Genomic DNA, 18,004 nt, shown 5'->3' with positions numbered 1-18,004 from the left:
TGAGGGGCTCTTCATAAAATCAAAAGAGATAGGTGTAGAATTAGGCCATTCGACCCATCAAATCTACTCCGCCATTAAATCATGACTGATCTATCTCCCTCCTAACCACAACCTCCTTCTGTGGCAAAGAGTTTCACAGATTCACCACCTCTGGCGAAATAAATTCCTCCTCATCTCCTTCCTAAAAGAACGTCCTTTAATTTTGAGTCTATGCCAAGTCTCCCACCAGTGGAAACATCCTCCACATCCGCTCTATCCAAACATTCACTCCATCCAAACATTTCACTATTCTGTACGTTTCATTCTTCTAAACTCCAGCGAATATAGGCCCAGTGCCATCAAATGCTCTTATTTCAAACCAGCTGGACATTCACGTGACTGGATCAAATTCAAAAGCACCCTGTTGCAGAGGATTAAATCGGGACTTCAAGTAGTAAATGGAAATTGTGCTTTTCATAGTCTGTGTTTTCAGGGAAGCACAAGTCAGAACAGAAAATGTTTGGAAATGTTCGTGGAGTTGCTGCCTGACAGCGTATCTTTCATTAATTTGTTCCCTGGGGAGTGTGTGGGCAAATGTCATACTCCAGCAATTGCAAATAGACAATAGGTGCATGTGGAGGCCATTCGGCCCTTCGAGCCAGCACCGCCATTCAATGTGATCATGGCTGATCATTCTCAATCAGTACCCCCCTGACTCCGCTATCCTTAAGAGCTCTATCTAACTCTCTCTTGAATGCATTCAGAGAATTGGCCTCCACTGCCTTCTGAGGCAGAGAATTCCACAGCGCTGCCGTCGCAGCTGCGGCTTGCCTGCAGTCCGTCTGTCTTTTGTGTTTTTTGTTGTTTTTGTCTCAATTGTAGTGTTAATATGATGTAGTGTTGTATGTTATGTTTTGGGGGGTGGGAGGGAACGGGAACTGTAACTGTAACATTCTCTCTCCAGAACGGAGACGCGACCTTTGTTCTGTGCCGTGTCTCCGTTCCCGTTGCGGCCTACCACCGGCCATGCACCTGGGACCACCTGGGTCTCTGGTTCGCAGAGCCCGCGGTCCGGACTCACCACCTGCGGCGCTGGCTGCCTGCGAATGCTGCGGGAACGGCTGCGACTCGTCTCCGGAGGCTCCGGCGCGGGCCGCGTGGACGTCGGAAGCCCGCAGGCCCCTGGATGGGGGCCGACATCGGGAGCTCCGGCAGCGGCAGAGGCAACGTGTTCGCCCGCCCCGAATCGCGGGGCTTGGGTCGGCCCGCCGCGGACCTTTCACCATCCGGCGCGGCCTGAAATAGGCCGCGGGATTTTTTTTCACCGCCCAGCGGGGGCTTCAATATCGGGAGCCCCGACCGCCCCGACGTGGCAACTCCAACAGCCTGACCGCGGGACAAGACAGCAGGGAAGAGAAAAAGACATTCTGGCCTTCCATCACAGTGAGGAGGGACTGGAGGAGACTCACTGTGATGGATGTTTCTTTTTGTTTGGTGTTAGTTGTGATTGTATGTGTTATTGCATTTTTATTGATTAATCTTATTGGTCTTATTGTTCAACTGCGGGTAATGTTTCATTTTACTACACATTTATGTGTATGTAACAAATAAACGACTATTGACTATTGATATTGATTCACAACTCTCTGACTGAAAAGGTTTTTCCTCATCTTTCTTGAATTATTCTGGTGAACTGTAGACACTGAGGATGTTCACCGTCTACACCTCTCCTTTCCGCTTGACTCTCAGTCTGAAGAAGGGTCTCGCAACGTCGCCCATTCCTTCTCTCCAGAGACGCTGAGTTACTCCAGCATTTTTTGTGCCTGTCTTCATTAATAAATACCCGAGCAATTTTCTACTGTTCCTAAGTATACCGCCTGTAACCATGGTAACCGCGGCTTGGGGTTCGTTGACGTGTCGCTGGCGGCGCCCCCCCCCCCCCCGCGGGCGGGTGCTCAGTGTCTGCCGTGCGGTGGGTGGTTGGCGGGTGGCTGGCGGGTGGGCGCAGCCGGTTCAACCATGATCGCGACGGGCATCTGTTTGCTGAGGGGCGAGGAAACGAATGGCGACAGCGCCATTCAAGGGACCGTCACCTTCGAGTGGGATGTAAGCATCGACTTCACCCCAGCGGGTTTCAGTTGACGTGCGAACTGGATTTATTTTTTAAAAAAAGTTAACGTCCCTTCGTCCGAATCGCCATAAAACATTTAAATTACGAACCATTTCCATTGCACTTGTTAGTTTCTGGGAGCTCCTAAAAATAAAAAGTCAACCAGGCATCCTCTATCAATAGATGAATGATGTTTATAACCATCATATAAATGTCACTTTGAGTGGAGTCAGAGCGCGGGACTTTATCCTGAGCTAACGGTCCCGTCAGCTGGGCCCCGGCGCAGCTCGGCCGTCGACCCCACGACGGTGTCCATGACCGTGGGCGTGTGCTGTCGCAGGGTTGCGGCGAGGCTTCGGCTTCACCGTCGCCGACAGAGTTTAGTGGCGAAATGCCCGCGGCAATTGATATGAGCCGCCGTCCGTCGGGTGTTTAACTGAGGCCTGATCTGATGTTGGGGTATCTGCCAGGAACCAAGTTCTTCCACGCACCTCGTCCATGGGACCATGAGCCGCTCGGAAGATTGTTTCCCGCAAGTACTTATAATTAGCTCGCTGACCTCAGCGCTAGGAGTACCGGCACATCTGCAACTTCTACTTAGAAACATAGAAAATAGGTGCAGGAGTAGGCCATTCGGCCCTTCGAGCCAGCACCGCCATTCAATATGATCATGGCTGATCATCCAACTCAGTATCCTGTACCTGCCTTCTCTCCATACCCCCTGATCCCTTTAGCCACAAGGGCAACATATAACTCCCTCTTAAATATAGCCAATGAACTGGCCTCAACTACCTTCTGTGGCAGAGAATTCCACAGACTCACCACTCTGTGTGAAGAAATGTTTTTGTCATCTCGGTCCTAAAAGACTTCCCCTTATCCTTAAGCTGTGACCCCTGGTTCTGGACTTCCCCAACATCGGGAACAATCTTCGCGCATCTAGCCTCTCCAACCCCTTAAGAATTTTATATGTTTCTATAAGATCCCCCCTCAGTCTTCTAAATTCCAGCGAATATAAGCCTAGTCTATCCAGTCTTTCTTCATATGAAAGTCCTGCCATCATTCTTGGTCCTTGGTCATTCACGATGTTTCTAACTGATTCAATAATCCTGTAACGGTTGCAGCTTGGAAGACGACAATTGGGCCTGTCAAGGTACTGGCTCGATGTAAAAACAATCCAGTCACACTCCTTGCCCCGGCTGCTCGCTGCAATCCGTTATTTGCTTCCCCTCAGGTTACCCGCCAATGGGTCAATCTGCCTCCACATCTGCTGCAGCAGCGAATTTCCACCTCCCATCACTCAATACGCTGGGGGGGGGAATCACGTCCTTGTGCCAAACCCCTTCATTCTATGTCACGAAGTTCGTGGCCAGTGGAAACATGTTTCCTAATTACTGTTAACTGGAGATCATTCATGATTTTAAATGCCACCCTCGAGGATCTTCATTCAGTAGAGAACACCTTAAATTTATCCATTCTATCAAAGTATCCGTGGTCCCTTAAACCATTTTAATAATCCTCATATGTCGTCAGCAATGCCTTGTATCTTTCTGAAGTGGGGTCCGACAGCTGGACAGGATACTCCAGTTTTAGCTGCAGTACACCATGCCTCTTTTTATTTAAAAAGTCCCTCTCCCTCCCTCGACTCTGTCCAGGGACCCCAACAGTCCTTTCAGGTTAAGCAGAGGTTCACTTGCACCTCCACCAACCTCATCTACTGTATCCGCTGTATATCCTGTATATACTCCTATATATTGGCGAGACTAAGCGCCGACTGTTTCACTGAACACTTCGCTCAGTCCGCCTTGGCCTACGTGATTTCCCGGTTGCCAAACACTCTAACTCCCCTTCCCATTTCCAAACTGACCTTTCGGTCTTGAGCCTCCATTATCAGTGAGGCCAAATGCAAATTGAAGGAACAGTACCTGATATTTCACTTCGGCAGCTTATAACCCAGTGGTATGTATTGATTTCTCTAACTTCAAATAAGCCTTGCATCCCCTCTCCATCCAACCCCCCCCCCCCACCCCCACCCTAGTCTTCATATTAGTTTCACTGTTGTCCCGTTGTTTAACTGTCTGTATAACTCATTATCACCGAACCCACACCCAACAATGAACCATTGTGGACTCCATCTTTCCTGGACCATTTCTTTTTGCATATCTTTCATTCATTTGTTCTATATCTATGTCACCTATATCTCTCGTTCCTTTTTCCACTGACTCAGTCTGAAGCAGGGTTTCAACTTAAAACGTCACATATTCCTTTCCTCCGAAGATGCTGACTGACCTGCTGTTACTCCCGCTTTTTGGTTCTGCACTTTTAATAAAATCCAGGATTCCATCTGCTTTTAACCACTTTCTCAATCAGCCCTGTCACTTTAATATGTGCACAAGCACTCCCAGATTTTTCTGTTTTTGTATCACATTTAGATTGTGCCCTCCAATTTATATTGCTTATTCTTCTGACTAAAATATAATATTTAATATTTTAAAGCAATAGGTTTTATATGGCACTTATTTACCCATTCAGCCAGCCAGTTTTTATCTGCTTAAAATCTGTTCACAGCCTCCAGGTCTTGTGAAAATAAAGTCGTATACACATGTCCAAATCAGTGTTTGAGACAGGTTAGAAGAACAGCGTGCAAATAGACCCTTCGGACGTCTGAGGCCATGCCGACCATCGGCCACCCATACACCAGCTCTACCTTATCCCATGTTTGCACCCTACACAATTTACTGCAGCCAATTAACTTACAAACCTGCACGTCTTTGGAATATGGGAAGAAAGTGGAACACCTGGAGAAAACACACAAGGTCACAGGGTGAACATACAAACTCCACACGGACAGCACCCGCAGTCAGAATCAAACCCAGGTCTCTGGCGCTGTGAGTAGCAGCTCTATCGCAGTGATATAAATGTTGGGAAAGACAATGGCCCTATTACCACTGGGGAACTTCAATATCCATGTGCAAGTCTAAAAAACCTTTCACAATTCTTGGTTCCTTTAGTCAATGTTTTCAGCTTGCTGCTACAGACTATTCCATGGCTCTCAGTGCTGGTGTCAGACATGTCATATCGTATCTTTTTCACTCAGAGGGTTGTGGGTTTATGGAACGAGCTGCCAGAGGAGGTCGTTGCGGCAGATATCATAACAGGCCCTATTTCCATGCAGTATGTCTCTATCATATCAAATGTCTTTTGGTAGTTCCATATATAACTTAATAGCACACACATCATAAACGCTTTGGCTTACTTCCTCAAAAAGTCTTTTCAATTAGCTCGACAGGGTTTGCTTACAGCATTTTCCTTGCTGGATATCACTGAGCAGTCCAGATTTGTTCAGGTGACTGTTAGCTGTAACATCTTCACTTTCATAGCCTGCAATTGTTTGTTAACAGTTGTTCTTACAACCCTTTGATATTTATTGGTAATAGATCTCATCTGATTGAAATTGGCCTATCACCAATTGATTGGTTTTAACTTAGAAGTGGATTCTATTCTTTTCCATAGATACAGTATTTGAAACATAGATATTTTCTAGCTGTTCCCCTCTTGATTCTTGCATCTTTTGGCCTGACTCATTTTCCAGAACCAAGTCTAGCAATGCTACTTCACATTCAATAACATTCTCCTGCACACACTTGAGAAAAACCTCTTTTTCATTTACTCCAATAGTGTTCCTCACCAAATCTATATTTGGAAATTGAAGATCCCATTATTACTCTTATGAGTTTTGCTCATCTCCATAATTTGACTGCAAGTTTGCTGCTTAATATTGTTTACACTTAGATTACTTTTAAGAGGTACTAGACGGGCGTGGACCTGTTGGGTCCAAATCTCTCCTGCGGGCGCGGCAATCCCCATTTGAGGCAAACCTCTCCTGCAACCCTCCCCCAACTGACGATCCGTGGATCCATTGCCGGCCGGGGAGTGTCCCCTGGGGCCGTGGGCGGGCGAAGGGGGAGAGGAAAGGGGAGAGAGAGCCACTCCCCTCGGCCCCGGGCGGCCATCGCTCGGCCAGAGCGAGCCATGGACCCGTTGGGTGAAAACCTCTCCTGCAGCGGCAGCTCTGCGGCGACGAACATCTTGTTTGACCCTCTGCCGCCGCGCTGCACCATGGGAGAAAGGTCAGGCGCGGGGCACGCCGAGACGGGTGCCAGCCCTCCCGGCGGGGGGGGGGGGGGGCGCATTTATTAAAGTTTGTTCATTGTTTATAAAATGTAACAAAACTTGATCAATCGACACCGCAGGGGAATGGTGAGTTGGGTGGGCCTAAAATTGTTGCGCTATCGTGTACCATTTTGGCTGTATTTCGGGAACAAATCTATCCACAAACCCAGAAATATACAAGATGAGAGTTTTAGTAATATATAGATTGTCATATCTTACAATAGTGTTCAAGAGGCCAATGCGGGAGTGACAGTCTCTGTCACAAAGGTCACATTTGTGTGTGGCCTCTGGTCTGTTGAAGTTGCTGCGCTCCTTTCTCCGTGCCCGCTTGTCTGCCGCTGCGTTCATCAGTTTCTCTTCCCCCATTTGGAGATGTTGGTTCAGGGTACCTCTCCACCTCTTGCGGTCAGCTGCAAGGCTCTCCCAGGACTACTACAGACTATTCCATGGCTCTCAGTGCTGGTGTCAGACATGTCACATCGATGTTGAGCACCTTCAATATATATATATATTATATATATATATATATATATATGTATATAAACTATACGTGTTTTGTGATGTGAATTGTATATTCTTGCCTTTCACTTTTCATTCACTCGAGCATTCTCTGAGCAGACTGAGTAAGTTCTTGATGAACAAGGCCAGATACAAGTTAAGTTGATGGTCATATTTTGTTTAATGAAAATAATTATTTTGTATTATTGTGCAAAAATTAATTAACTTTGCTACTCTGACCCTAACAATGGATGGATAGAATTAGCAGTTAAGAATGTAGTTTGTGGCAAGAATAGAAAACAATAACTGGGTTTCTCCACTGCTAAATTGGAGCAAATTACAGTCCACCTATTCCCAGCAAATGGAACAATCAGTTTGACAACCTGGATGAATTGAGGAAGGATAGTGGTTAGAGTTTTGAGTTCTCAACATTTAGCTGGATGCTGATGCTCCTGAGAGTACCATAAAGATGAGAACAGGTTAGGATAGATCATTTGTGGCGGAGGCAGGGTGGTGGTGAAGGGTGCAGCAGGACAGGTACATCAAAGAAACCTCTTAGTAATGAATAAGAAGACATTGTAGGTGCTTCAATGGCCATGACTAGTTATGCATGAATGGAGGTACAACTTACAGAAAGGTAGATTGGGAGAGTGGAAGAGGTACACCATGTCTGGAGAGATGACACAGATAATGTCAACTCCAAGTAGCAGATCCCATTAAAAGTTGAAGAATTGTATTTAATTACTGGAATGTTAAAATCTTTTATAGGAAACTGAAGAAGTGTTCATAAAGGGGAGCATTGAGGGATTGCAACCAGGAAAACATGGCCTTTATATTTCATCATTGGGAAATGTTAGCACTGGTATGTATTGGCCATGGTATCATATTTGCAAATAATTATGATTTTTAGCCAATATGTTAATACTTGCAAGATAAATCTCAGCAAATAAATTATCAATGTTAAAAGGTTGTTCAAGATTTTGGACCATGTTCTCTGACCAATGTTTTCAGCCGTTTGGTGCTGTTCAATCGCCTGAGCCAATATCCTTTCTCATTATAGATTGGTTTTCATCTTTTACTAACAATGCCACCCTCATCTCTTACTTTTTCCCTGTCCCTCTCTAAATGTCAAATATCCTTGGATATACAGCCGTGTATCCATAATGGAAATGATGTATCTATTAATTCATTCAGATACAGCACCTTTTTCATTTTACTTGTTTTTTCTAGAACATTTTAACATCTCTTTATATTATAGCCCCATTTGTTGTTTTTTTTCTTACTTGGATCCTGTTTGTTACTACATTTCTCAGTATATTCTGTGCCTTACCCACAAAATGTGACTATCCTTAACCCAATCCCTTCCCTCCACTGCTTTCTGTGCAACATTCTAATTTTCTCTCCGCTTGAACTCTCCTAACCCTTATTTGGTTTAAAGCCTTATCTACTTATCTGGTCATTTGACTCAATGGAACTTTGGTCTCAACTTGAATTTGATACAGTCTGTTCCAATGGAACATTTTCTGCTCCTCCAGGACTAATGCCAGTGTATCACAAATTGAAGCCTACTTCTTTCAAACTTTGAACCATGCACTCATTTCCCTGATTATATGCTAGTTTTCCAATGGTTAGTGATACAAATCCAGAGGTTATTACCTTTATTGTTCTACTTTTCAATGATCTCATAAGCGACTCAAATTCTCTCAGTGGGACTTTTTTCATAGCCCTACCTATGTCATTGATGCCTCCAAGGACCGTCCGTCCCCATGCTATCTGAGATCCTTTCTGGGTCAGAGGAGATGTCTCTTATCCTGATGGGCAAAATAGCTTTCCCGTGATCCAAATTGTGAAGTACAGGCTATATCCCTTGTATCACAAAATGCTGGAGTAACTCAGCAGGTCAGGCAGCATCTAGGAGAGAGGGAATGGGTATATCCCTTACTACATTCAGCTTACAGTGTTAAAACTACCATTTTGTAGATCCCTGTTATTGCCTCATTTGTGGTCAGGCAAATTTAGAAACCAAAATGGTAAAAGTGAATTTTTGACCTGAGACAAGAACTACAAAGTAGATATTTCTGCACTGTAAAACTTAATGCAAAGTCATTCATGTACAAATTCTTTCAGGCATTGGCAGTTCAGGAGTGCATTATAATCCCTGTAACAAAAAACACGGTGGACCACAAGATGATGAGAGGTGAGGTTTGCATCTATGTTAATAATGAGCACCGTGATTAACATGCTGTATTTAATTGCACTTATGCATAATCTGCTCAATGTTTTGCAAATATTTTTCGCTGCATGGTAGGACACTTACAATTACTATCACGTGGGCTGTTTAATAATTTATTTTAGGACTACACTTCCTCTATAATCATGCACCATTGTGCTCATTCTGTTAACAAATAGCACTTCCCGTCCTTATCTTCCATGAGTGGGATGAAAGGCTGCTAAATTTCAGAAAAAGAGTAAATGGCAAAGTAGTTGTTTCTCAATATTTTGGTCATCAGCATACTTATGCTGTCCCTTAGTTGCACCTATGCCAGGAAATACAATGTAAATTTGATCCTATGTAAACTAAGGTCTATCTTAGTCAGCCACTGCAAGCACCATGACAATTGCATTTGAAAAAGCAAGATGGCAGCACGGTGGTGCAGCGGTAGAGTTGCTGCCTTACAGAACCAGAGACCTAGGTTCGATTCTGACTAAGGGGCGCTTATATGTACGGAGTTTGTACGTTCTCCCCTTTACCTGCATGAGTTTTCTCCAAGCTCTCCGGTTTCCTCCCACACTCCAAAGATATATTGGATTTGAAGGTTAATTGCCTTGGAATAATTCCAAATCCTCCCGAGTGTGTATAGGATAGTGTTAGTGTGCAGGGATCGCTGGTCGACGCGGACTCAGTGGGCCGAAGGGCCTGTTTCTGCGCTGTATCCTTAAACTAAACTAAACTAAACTAAGTACATTTAAACATGTATTGAAAAGCACAACAACTCATAAATTTACCCTAAGTTGCTTCCCATGAATTGGTGCCAAAGATTCTGATTCTTAACGTGATATTTAATACTTTATTTTCCACTTTACTTCCTAGTTACTTGGCGTTCCCTAAAGCTCTGCTACCTATACATACAGGACAAGCCAGATTGTATTTGTTACCTGTAATTATTATTTCTAATGCAAGTCTGGGGTTGAGAATCTTGATGCTCCATTATCGCTAAGTATGAATACATACATGTGGGACATTACATCCAGGACAAAGGATATTGACAGCAGCAGGCAATACCCAAATGTTTGTGCTTTAGATGTCTTTTCTAACATTCAATTATGGATATCCTTGGAGTCTTCTAGTGAGGGGTCTTTTATCTTCCATGCAGGTCCCACTTGAAATTAAATTAGGGATCTCTGCTCCGCTTTATATTCTGCTTTTTCCAAGATAAAACTTCAAATAATATATATGTATGTTACAAGGACTACGTCCATGCCTCTGTATCTTCATTTCTATCATTCCCACACCATGATCATGTCTCTGTCACTTTTCTATTGTCCTCCTTGCTGGTACTCTTACTATTTCAGAAGATTGGAGGATGGTCCACAGAGTTAGAGCATGTGAAGTATGGGTAATAAACTGATATGTATTGAGAATTGGTTCTCAATCAAAAAAGGTGAGAATAAATCTTTCTCCAGTTGGCAATCTGTGACTAATGGCTACTGCAGGGATTGGTGCTTGGGGACTCATAAGCTGTGTTGTGTCAGTTTGCTAATGGAGTTGTATGCTATAATGTTTTCTGACGATATGAAATTAAGTGGGATTGTAGGAAGAAATAGGATGTAAAAGATGTTTGAGGGGATACAGCAGTCTAAGTCAGGGAGCACGGACATGTCAAGTGCAATATAATAATGAAAATGTTAAGTTGTCCACTTTGCATAAATCTGTAAAGCAGATTTTTATTTTAAAGCGTTTGAAGGTCAAACATAAGCATGACCAAAAGGGATCCAGCTATCCTTGTACACAAGTTTCAGAATGCCACCAAGTGGTTACTTTTAGTTTAGTTTAGAGATACAGTGTGGAAACAGGCCCTTTGGTCCATCGAGTCCGCACTGATCAGCGATCCCCACACATTAGTGCTATCCTACACAACTAGGGACAATTTACATTTATACCAAGCCAATTAACCTACAAATCTGTACATCTTTGGAGCGTGGGAGGAAACCGAATATCTCAGAGAAAACCTACGCAGTCACGAGGAAAATGTACAAACTACGTACAGCCACCACCCGTAGTCGGGATCGAACCCGGGTCTCAGGCAGTGCAAGCACTGTAAAGTAGTAACTCTACGATTGCGACACAGTGCGCCGCCTTTAATTACCAATTAGCAAGCAATTAGGAAGGCAAATTATATATTGGCCTTTATTACTAAAGGATTTGAGAACTGGAATAAAGATATCTCACTGCAATTATATAGGGCCTTGGTGTTGTGCTGTGTGCGGTTTTGGATTCAGTATCAAATAAAATGACAAACTTGATGGAGTGAGTGTAGGCAAGGTTCAATAAACTGGCTCTCAAGATGGCAGGTTTTTATCATAAAGAACAATTAAGTAAATTGGGCTTGCATTCTCTAAAGTTCTGAACAAAAAGAGAAAATCTCTGAAACGTCCTAATTTCTTAAAAGTCTTGACATGCAGAGAGAACTTCTCCCCCCATATCAAGGAATCTAGAACCCAGGGGTCACAGATGTTTGTATTTCCATCTAGTTTTGCCTCATGAACAAATGCAAATATGATATTTTGTCCCTTCAGCCAAACAATTGATGTAGATTGTGAATAGGTGGCCCCCAAGCCTCTGCAACTTAACCTGCTAACTCAAGAAACAATAATGGGTAGGCCATGAGGCTGCTATGAGAAAATATTTATTTACTCAGAGTGTTAGAATCTTTGGAATTCTCTATTTTGGAGCTGTGAAAGAATGTTGAGTTAATTCAAAACTTTTCTTTTAGGATATTTTACGGGAATCAAGGAACGTGGGGTAGTCCAGGAAAATGGTACAGCTGATTGGTTAAGGATAGATTGTTTAACCAATTTGGTGAATTTTCTGATAAGATTGGGTTGAAGAGGGTGATGCAGTTGATGTGGTGTACATGGACTTTCAGAATACTTTTGATACAACCATGTGTAAATATACATATAATATCGATGAAGCTTATCAATTGAAGGAACATTGATTGTACAGATTTGAAATTGGCTAAATAAAGACAGCAAAGAAGGTCATGGTGAGCACTTATGTTTCTGACTGGAGGAATGGGAATAGTAGCATATCTCAGTCTTCGCATTTAGGCTGTTGCTTGATCTATTGTATTTATATAGACTTCTTTGCAAGCCTGTTTATCAATAACCTTTGATATTCAAGCTTTTAATTCAAATTTGTGCCTGTATATTGAGCATTGAGTTTGGGGGTCAGTGCACCCAGGCCTGCGCATTGCTTTCCTAACTCACCCAGCATTAGATCTCACTGGCAGCCTTTGTACACTGCATTAGAGTTCACTTCACATTGAAATATGTGCCAACATGATTATTGTTTCAATGCTGTGGGAGTCCCAAAAGAGGAAGGGAGTATGCACAATACTGTAAAGTCCGAGTGGATGTTCTTTTCAAAGTATTGCGGTATGAACTTGTGATTGTTCAGAGTCCAGGACATTGAGCAATATTGGTGGAATGGACAGACTGCATCGCAGATGACTGCTTATGCAGGGAAATGTGAGATGATGCATTTTGTTAGAAAGAATGAAGGAAAAAAAGCCACAGAATAAAGAATACTGTTCTTAAAGAAGTGTAGGGAGTAAACAGACTCGGAAGAATGTGTGCTCAATGTGAAAGCAGGTTGAGAAACTAATTAATAAGGCATAAGCAATTTTGGGCTTTGTTAATAGGCATTGAGTATAAAAGCAGGGACGTTATTCTGATCCTTTATGAAACACTGGTCTGGCCTTAACTGGAACATTGGGCCCAATCTGGTCGTCATGTAGGAACGATGTGTAGGCATAAGAGAGAGTCCAGAAAAGATTCCTGGGAAGAGGGACTATAGTTACATGGTAGAATAAAGAGACTGATTCTTTTGAGAAGGGAAGATCACATGATAAGACTGATTAATAGGAGGCTGTTTATTTTGGTGGAAGGGTCAAGGACAAGAAGTCAGAAGAGAAGAAAATTAAGAGCAACAAGGAAAACTTCTTTTAATGGAGCTTGTGATTGGAAACATCAGCATCAACGGTGCTGAAGTGGATATGGTTGGGAAATTCTTAGTTCAGTTATTATTGACTCCATTTATACTTAAGGCTGCCTCAGCAAAGCAGCCAACATAATCAAGTTCATTCCACCTTCTCCCCACTTCCGTCAGGTAGAAGATACAGAAATGTTAAAGCCCACACCACCAGACTCGGGAATAGCTTCTTCACTTCTGTTATCAGGCTTCTGAACAGTCCCTGCATAAGCTCAGATACACTGCGATTGATCTCAACTCTTTGGTGAACATTGAACTTTGTCTCTGGAACTGGTGCACTACAATGCTGAAAACTATATTCTGCATTCTGTATCTTTGCATTTGCTCTGCTTATTGTACTGGAGTTTGGCTTGATAATATTTATGTATAGTATTTTCTGATTTGATTAGATAAACAACAAAGGTTTTGATACAAAACAAAGTTTTTCACTATACTACAGTATGAGTGACAATAATAAACCTAAACCTCGAGTGGGCTGCGGATATAGTGGAGCAGGTTCCATTGTGGCCTTCAGAAAGGAATTGAATAAATACATGGAGAAAAAATTGCATATCTGCAGAGAAGTGTTGGCGGGTCAAACTGCAGAGTTGCCCTGGTAGAGAGCTCCAACCCTTCTCTGTATCCTCCCTCTCCCACCTCTCTCAGTTGCTGCCTATCTTCTGGAATACAATGATCCCCTGTCTTCTAAAGAGTTAGTGGAATACTTGCATTTATCTACTAATTATTTGTATTTCTTTATTTTGAATATACTATATACAGTAAATGTATTGTGAATGTGCTGGTAGTTTATTGTTTGCATCATTGTAATAATTATACATATTTAACATCTCTAATTGATTGTAGACATGTTGGTGACCTGGGTAACGTTGAAGCTAATGATGAAGGAATTGCAAAGTTTGAAATGCACGATCGACTCCTCCGATTGGCAGGAAATTATTCAGTAATTGGACGTACTTTGGTGGTAAATACTGTATTGTTCAAATTTAAAAAACTAATATGGCAACTTTAAGTTTACTGTTATAACTTTTAGTGAAACTAAAAGTAAGTGGTTGAAGGAAGAATGCCTAATTGGAGGAAGGGGGGGGACGGGGGACAGGGTTTAATTTTGGCCCATTCATTTTCATGCTCTGAAAATAATGTTAGGTCTATCCATAAGATCATCAGATCACGTGATAGTAGTATAATTAGGCCATTCAGCCCATCAAGTCTACTCCGCCATTCAAACATGGCTGATCTATCTCTCCCTCATAACCCCATTCCCCTGCCTTCTCCCCATAACCTCTGACATCCGTACTAATCAAGAAACTATCCATCTTTGCCTTAAATATATCCAGACTTTGCCTCCACAGCCTCTATGGCAAAGAATTCTACAGATTCACCACCCTCTGACTAAAGAATCCAACCAGGAGATCCATGTTACTAGTTAAAATCATTACAGATGTGTGTTAGTAAGTTTGCAGATGACACCAGTATTGTGAGGTCGCGGATTGTGAGGATGGCTGTCAAAGTTGATAGCGGGATTTCGATCAGCTACAAAAATGGGTAAAGAAATGGCAGATGGAGTTTAATCTGAGCAAGTGTGAGGTGTTGCATCTTTGGGAGGTCAGATGTAAAAGGAAAATGTACAATTAATGGCATGACCCTTAACAGAATTAGATTTGGGCAGCACAGTGGCACAGCGGTAGAGCTGCTGCCTTACCCACCAGAGACCTGGGTTCGATTCTGACTATGCTGTCTGTACGGAGTTTTTACATCCTTCCTGTGACCACGTGGGTTTTCTCCGGATGCTCCGCTTTCCTCCCACACGCCAAAGACACACAGGTTAGTAAGTTAATTGGCTTCGGTAAAATTGTAAATTGTCCCTAATGCTTAGGATAGTGTTAGCGTACGTGGTGATTGTTGATCGGCACGGACTCAGCGGGCTAAGGGCCTGTTTCCATGATGTATCGCTAAAGTCTAAAGCAATGATGGACAGAGGGATCTTGGAGCCCAAGTCCATAATTCCCTTAAACAGACAACACAAGTAGATAGAGTGGTAAAGAAGGCCATTGGTCAGGGCATTGAATCTAGGAGTCAGTAAGTCATGATGCAGCTTCATAGGACTTTGGTAGGCCGCATTTGGAATATTGCATGCAGTTCAGTTGCCTATTATAGGAAGGATGTGGAGAATTTGGAAAGGGTACAGAGGGAGGTTGATCAGAATGATGCCTAGATTAGGCGTTATTAGCTGCAGGGAGAGGTTGGACAGATTGTAATGTTTTTTCTGTAATAGGTCGAGGGAGGCCCGATAAAAGTATACAATATTCTGGGATGCATAGATAGGGTAAATAGTTAGAACCTTTTCAATTTAGTTTAGTTTAGTTTAGAGATACAGCGCGGAAATGTAAATCACTAGATGGCATAGCTTTAAGATGAGAGAGGCGAAGACTAAAGGATGTGCAGGGCAAGTTTTTTTACACAGAGGGTGGTATGTGCCTGTAGCGCATTGCTGGAGGTGGTTGTGGAGACAAGTATGATAGTGGCATTTGATTTTTGGATTGGCACATGGATATGCAGGGAATGGGGGGGGGGGGGGATATGGATTAAGTGCAGGCAGATCAGAGTTGTTCTTGGCACAGACATTGTGGGCTGAAGGGCCATTACCTGCGCTGTACTTTCTATGTTCTAAAGCACTCATTTTTCTAGGACTTCATTGGGCAGTTCTAGCTCCCATGATCTTTTTCACTATTCAGTTGCACTTCACAGGCAATATACCAGGCTTCTCAGTTATGTTAGTACGGAAACATACTTATAACATTGAATCTTACTCTGAAGATTATATAACTCCATTTTCAAAGCCAAGTGGCTTACAAGCATTTACATGAGCGGGCTAAAATATTTATTGTCCTCTTGTCTTAAAGTTCATTATTTAGCATTGCATATTGTGGAGGAGAAATTGATCTTGAACAGTTGGGTGTTGCACAGGTGTGCTTGTGTTGGTTGATAGTTGCATGCACATCATGCTAAATGGCCATAATTCATCCAGATATTCAGCGACACGAGAGCTGCCAGTTAACACTGGGGTTAGTGTCCTGAGGTGAATGGCAAAGTGGCCCTGTATTTCTTTGCCTCTCGATCATGCCAAATGATTTTGTGGATGTTTGCCAAATGACATGTTGAAGCACAGTACTGGAATCTCTTTATTCAGAGAATATTTTTTCTCCTCCATTTGTTCAAAAAATAGCAGGCTCGGTATGAGCTCCTTGATAGAGGACTTCTTGAAGACTCTGGAAGTGCTAAATTGCACATGTAGTGCTCAAGCCTCCACATGAAGAGCAAGCTGTTTACCAAGAAAAAAATGTGACTAATCTGAATGTGCACAAAGTGTGTGACCTCCATCAAAGGATCTTACATTCAGTGCACCAGGGACACTTGAATGATTTATTGCCTCATTCTGGGTAATTTGTTGTTCCTGCCATTTGTTAGCCAAATATGTAATTCCAGTTTCCTCCTTTGTCATATTGTCTGTGTAGGTAACCTGAAATCATGACTAACACACGATTTAAGCCAGATCGTCAGAAAATTTGAAAATATATTTTGTATATAAGTGAATTAATTTTATTTTAAACTCTTATTGGTAAATTGAAAAAAGTAAATTAAAAGTGATGAGATTATTTTGACTAGTAATTGTTTGAAAATGTTTGTTTTGCTATTTGCGTATATGAACATTAACTCTTTTACTTTCTTGAAGGTTACTGAAAACGAAGATGACCTGGGTAAAGGTGGAGACGAAGAAAGCGTCATGGGAGGAAATGCTGGAAAAGGTTTAGCTTGGGGTATAATTGGAATAGCTAACAAAAAGGAACCAGGCATATAATTCCAAGAAGTATTAACTGAATAATAAAATTAAGCAAGCTGTTCCATGTAATCATCCAATTCCCTCAAATTTGCATTAAATTTCAGAAACTGGTCTTTATAACGATTTCATTCATATTGCAAATCTTTCACTACCATAAAATGCATTGTCAGAATTGTGCATTATTTTAATTTCATATACTGTCAAACATACATATTAATACTAATTTATATTTTCTTTTATCCATATGACCTTCACATAATGGTTAACTTTGGTTACTTGAACATTTAACTGGCCAATGATCTTCAATAAAACTTAAATAATTATCCATCACTATTTACTACAGTATGTTGAAAAGTGTGCTGAGATCTGGGCATGAGATCCAGAAATGCAGCAGGACCAGTTTAACATTTTCTGTGCAGAATCTAGAAGCAGGAGTAAGCCATTCAGCTCCTCGAGCCTACACTGCCCTTCATTATGATTATAGTTGATATTCGATCTCTATACCAAATCCTTGTTTTCTCTCTTTACGCGTTAATGCTTTTTGTGTCCAGAAATCTATCTATCTCCTCATTAAATATATTCAGCATCTTGGCTGAATATACCACCTTTTGTGGAATAGAATTACAAGAATAGAATTACAAGTACTCTCTAATTAAAAAAACTCAATGGTGCTTTATTGTCACATGTGCGAAGTGCAAATGCACAGTGAAATTTTAAAATTACAAACGGAGCATCACCATACCACCCCTATTAGCAGTTGTACAGAAATAGTCTACTGAGCCCGCATGGAAGAGGCGCCATACTTGACGCCATTTCCAAGTCTAGTCCACGCTCCAGTTGTTAAGAGCGGTTGCCCGATTCAGGCAAGACTCAAGCTGCTGCGGGCCTCCACCCCTTGCCTTCCCTTGGTCGACCAGCAACCAAAGTCCTCTCCTTGCCCTCAATTCTATCCTATCACTTACCCAAATGTGGAATAGTGACTCCTAATTCTAGACCACCACCTCCCATAGAAGAAGCATCCATTCCCTACATTTAACCTGTCAGAATTTTGGAGTTTTCAATGAAATCTCTCTTGATCTTCTGTACTATAATCAATATATACCTGGTCAGCCACATTTCTTATTCAATAGTTCTG

At 42.2% G+C, this 18,004-nt stretch overlaps 1 protein-coding gene across 1 annotated transcript; it reads left to right on the top strand.

The window, feature by feature from the left end:
- The first annotated feature begins 1,998 nt into the window (after positions 1–1,998).
- On the top strand, positions 1,999–16,954 carry LOC144598659 (superoxide dismutase [Cu-Zn]-like). The gene is made up of 5 exons (XM_078408887.1): positions 1,999–2,085; positions 7,526–7,619; positions 8,885–8,954; positions 13,875–13,992; positions 16,762–16,954. Exons 1-5 carry the CDS (start codon positions 1,999–2,001, stop codon positions 16,885–16,887), a joined length of 495 nt encoding a protein of 164 aa, XP_078265013.1. The 3' UTR covers positions 16,888–16,954.
- The last annotated feature ends 1,050 nt before the right edge of the window (positions 16,955–18,004 follow it).

Source organism: Rhinoraja longicauda, chromosome 12 (assembly GCF_053455715.1).
Source record: "Rhinoraja longicauda isolate Sanriku21f chromosome 12, sRhiLon1.1, whole genome shotgun sequence".
NCBI classification, from domain to species: Eukaryota; Metazoa; Chordata; class Chondrichthyes; order Rajiformes; family Arhynchobatidae; genus Rhinoraja; species Rhinoraja longicauda.
Note: the sequence above shows the minus strand (reverse complement) of the source record. Positions and strands in the feature narration are given on the sequence as shown.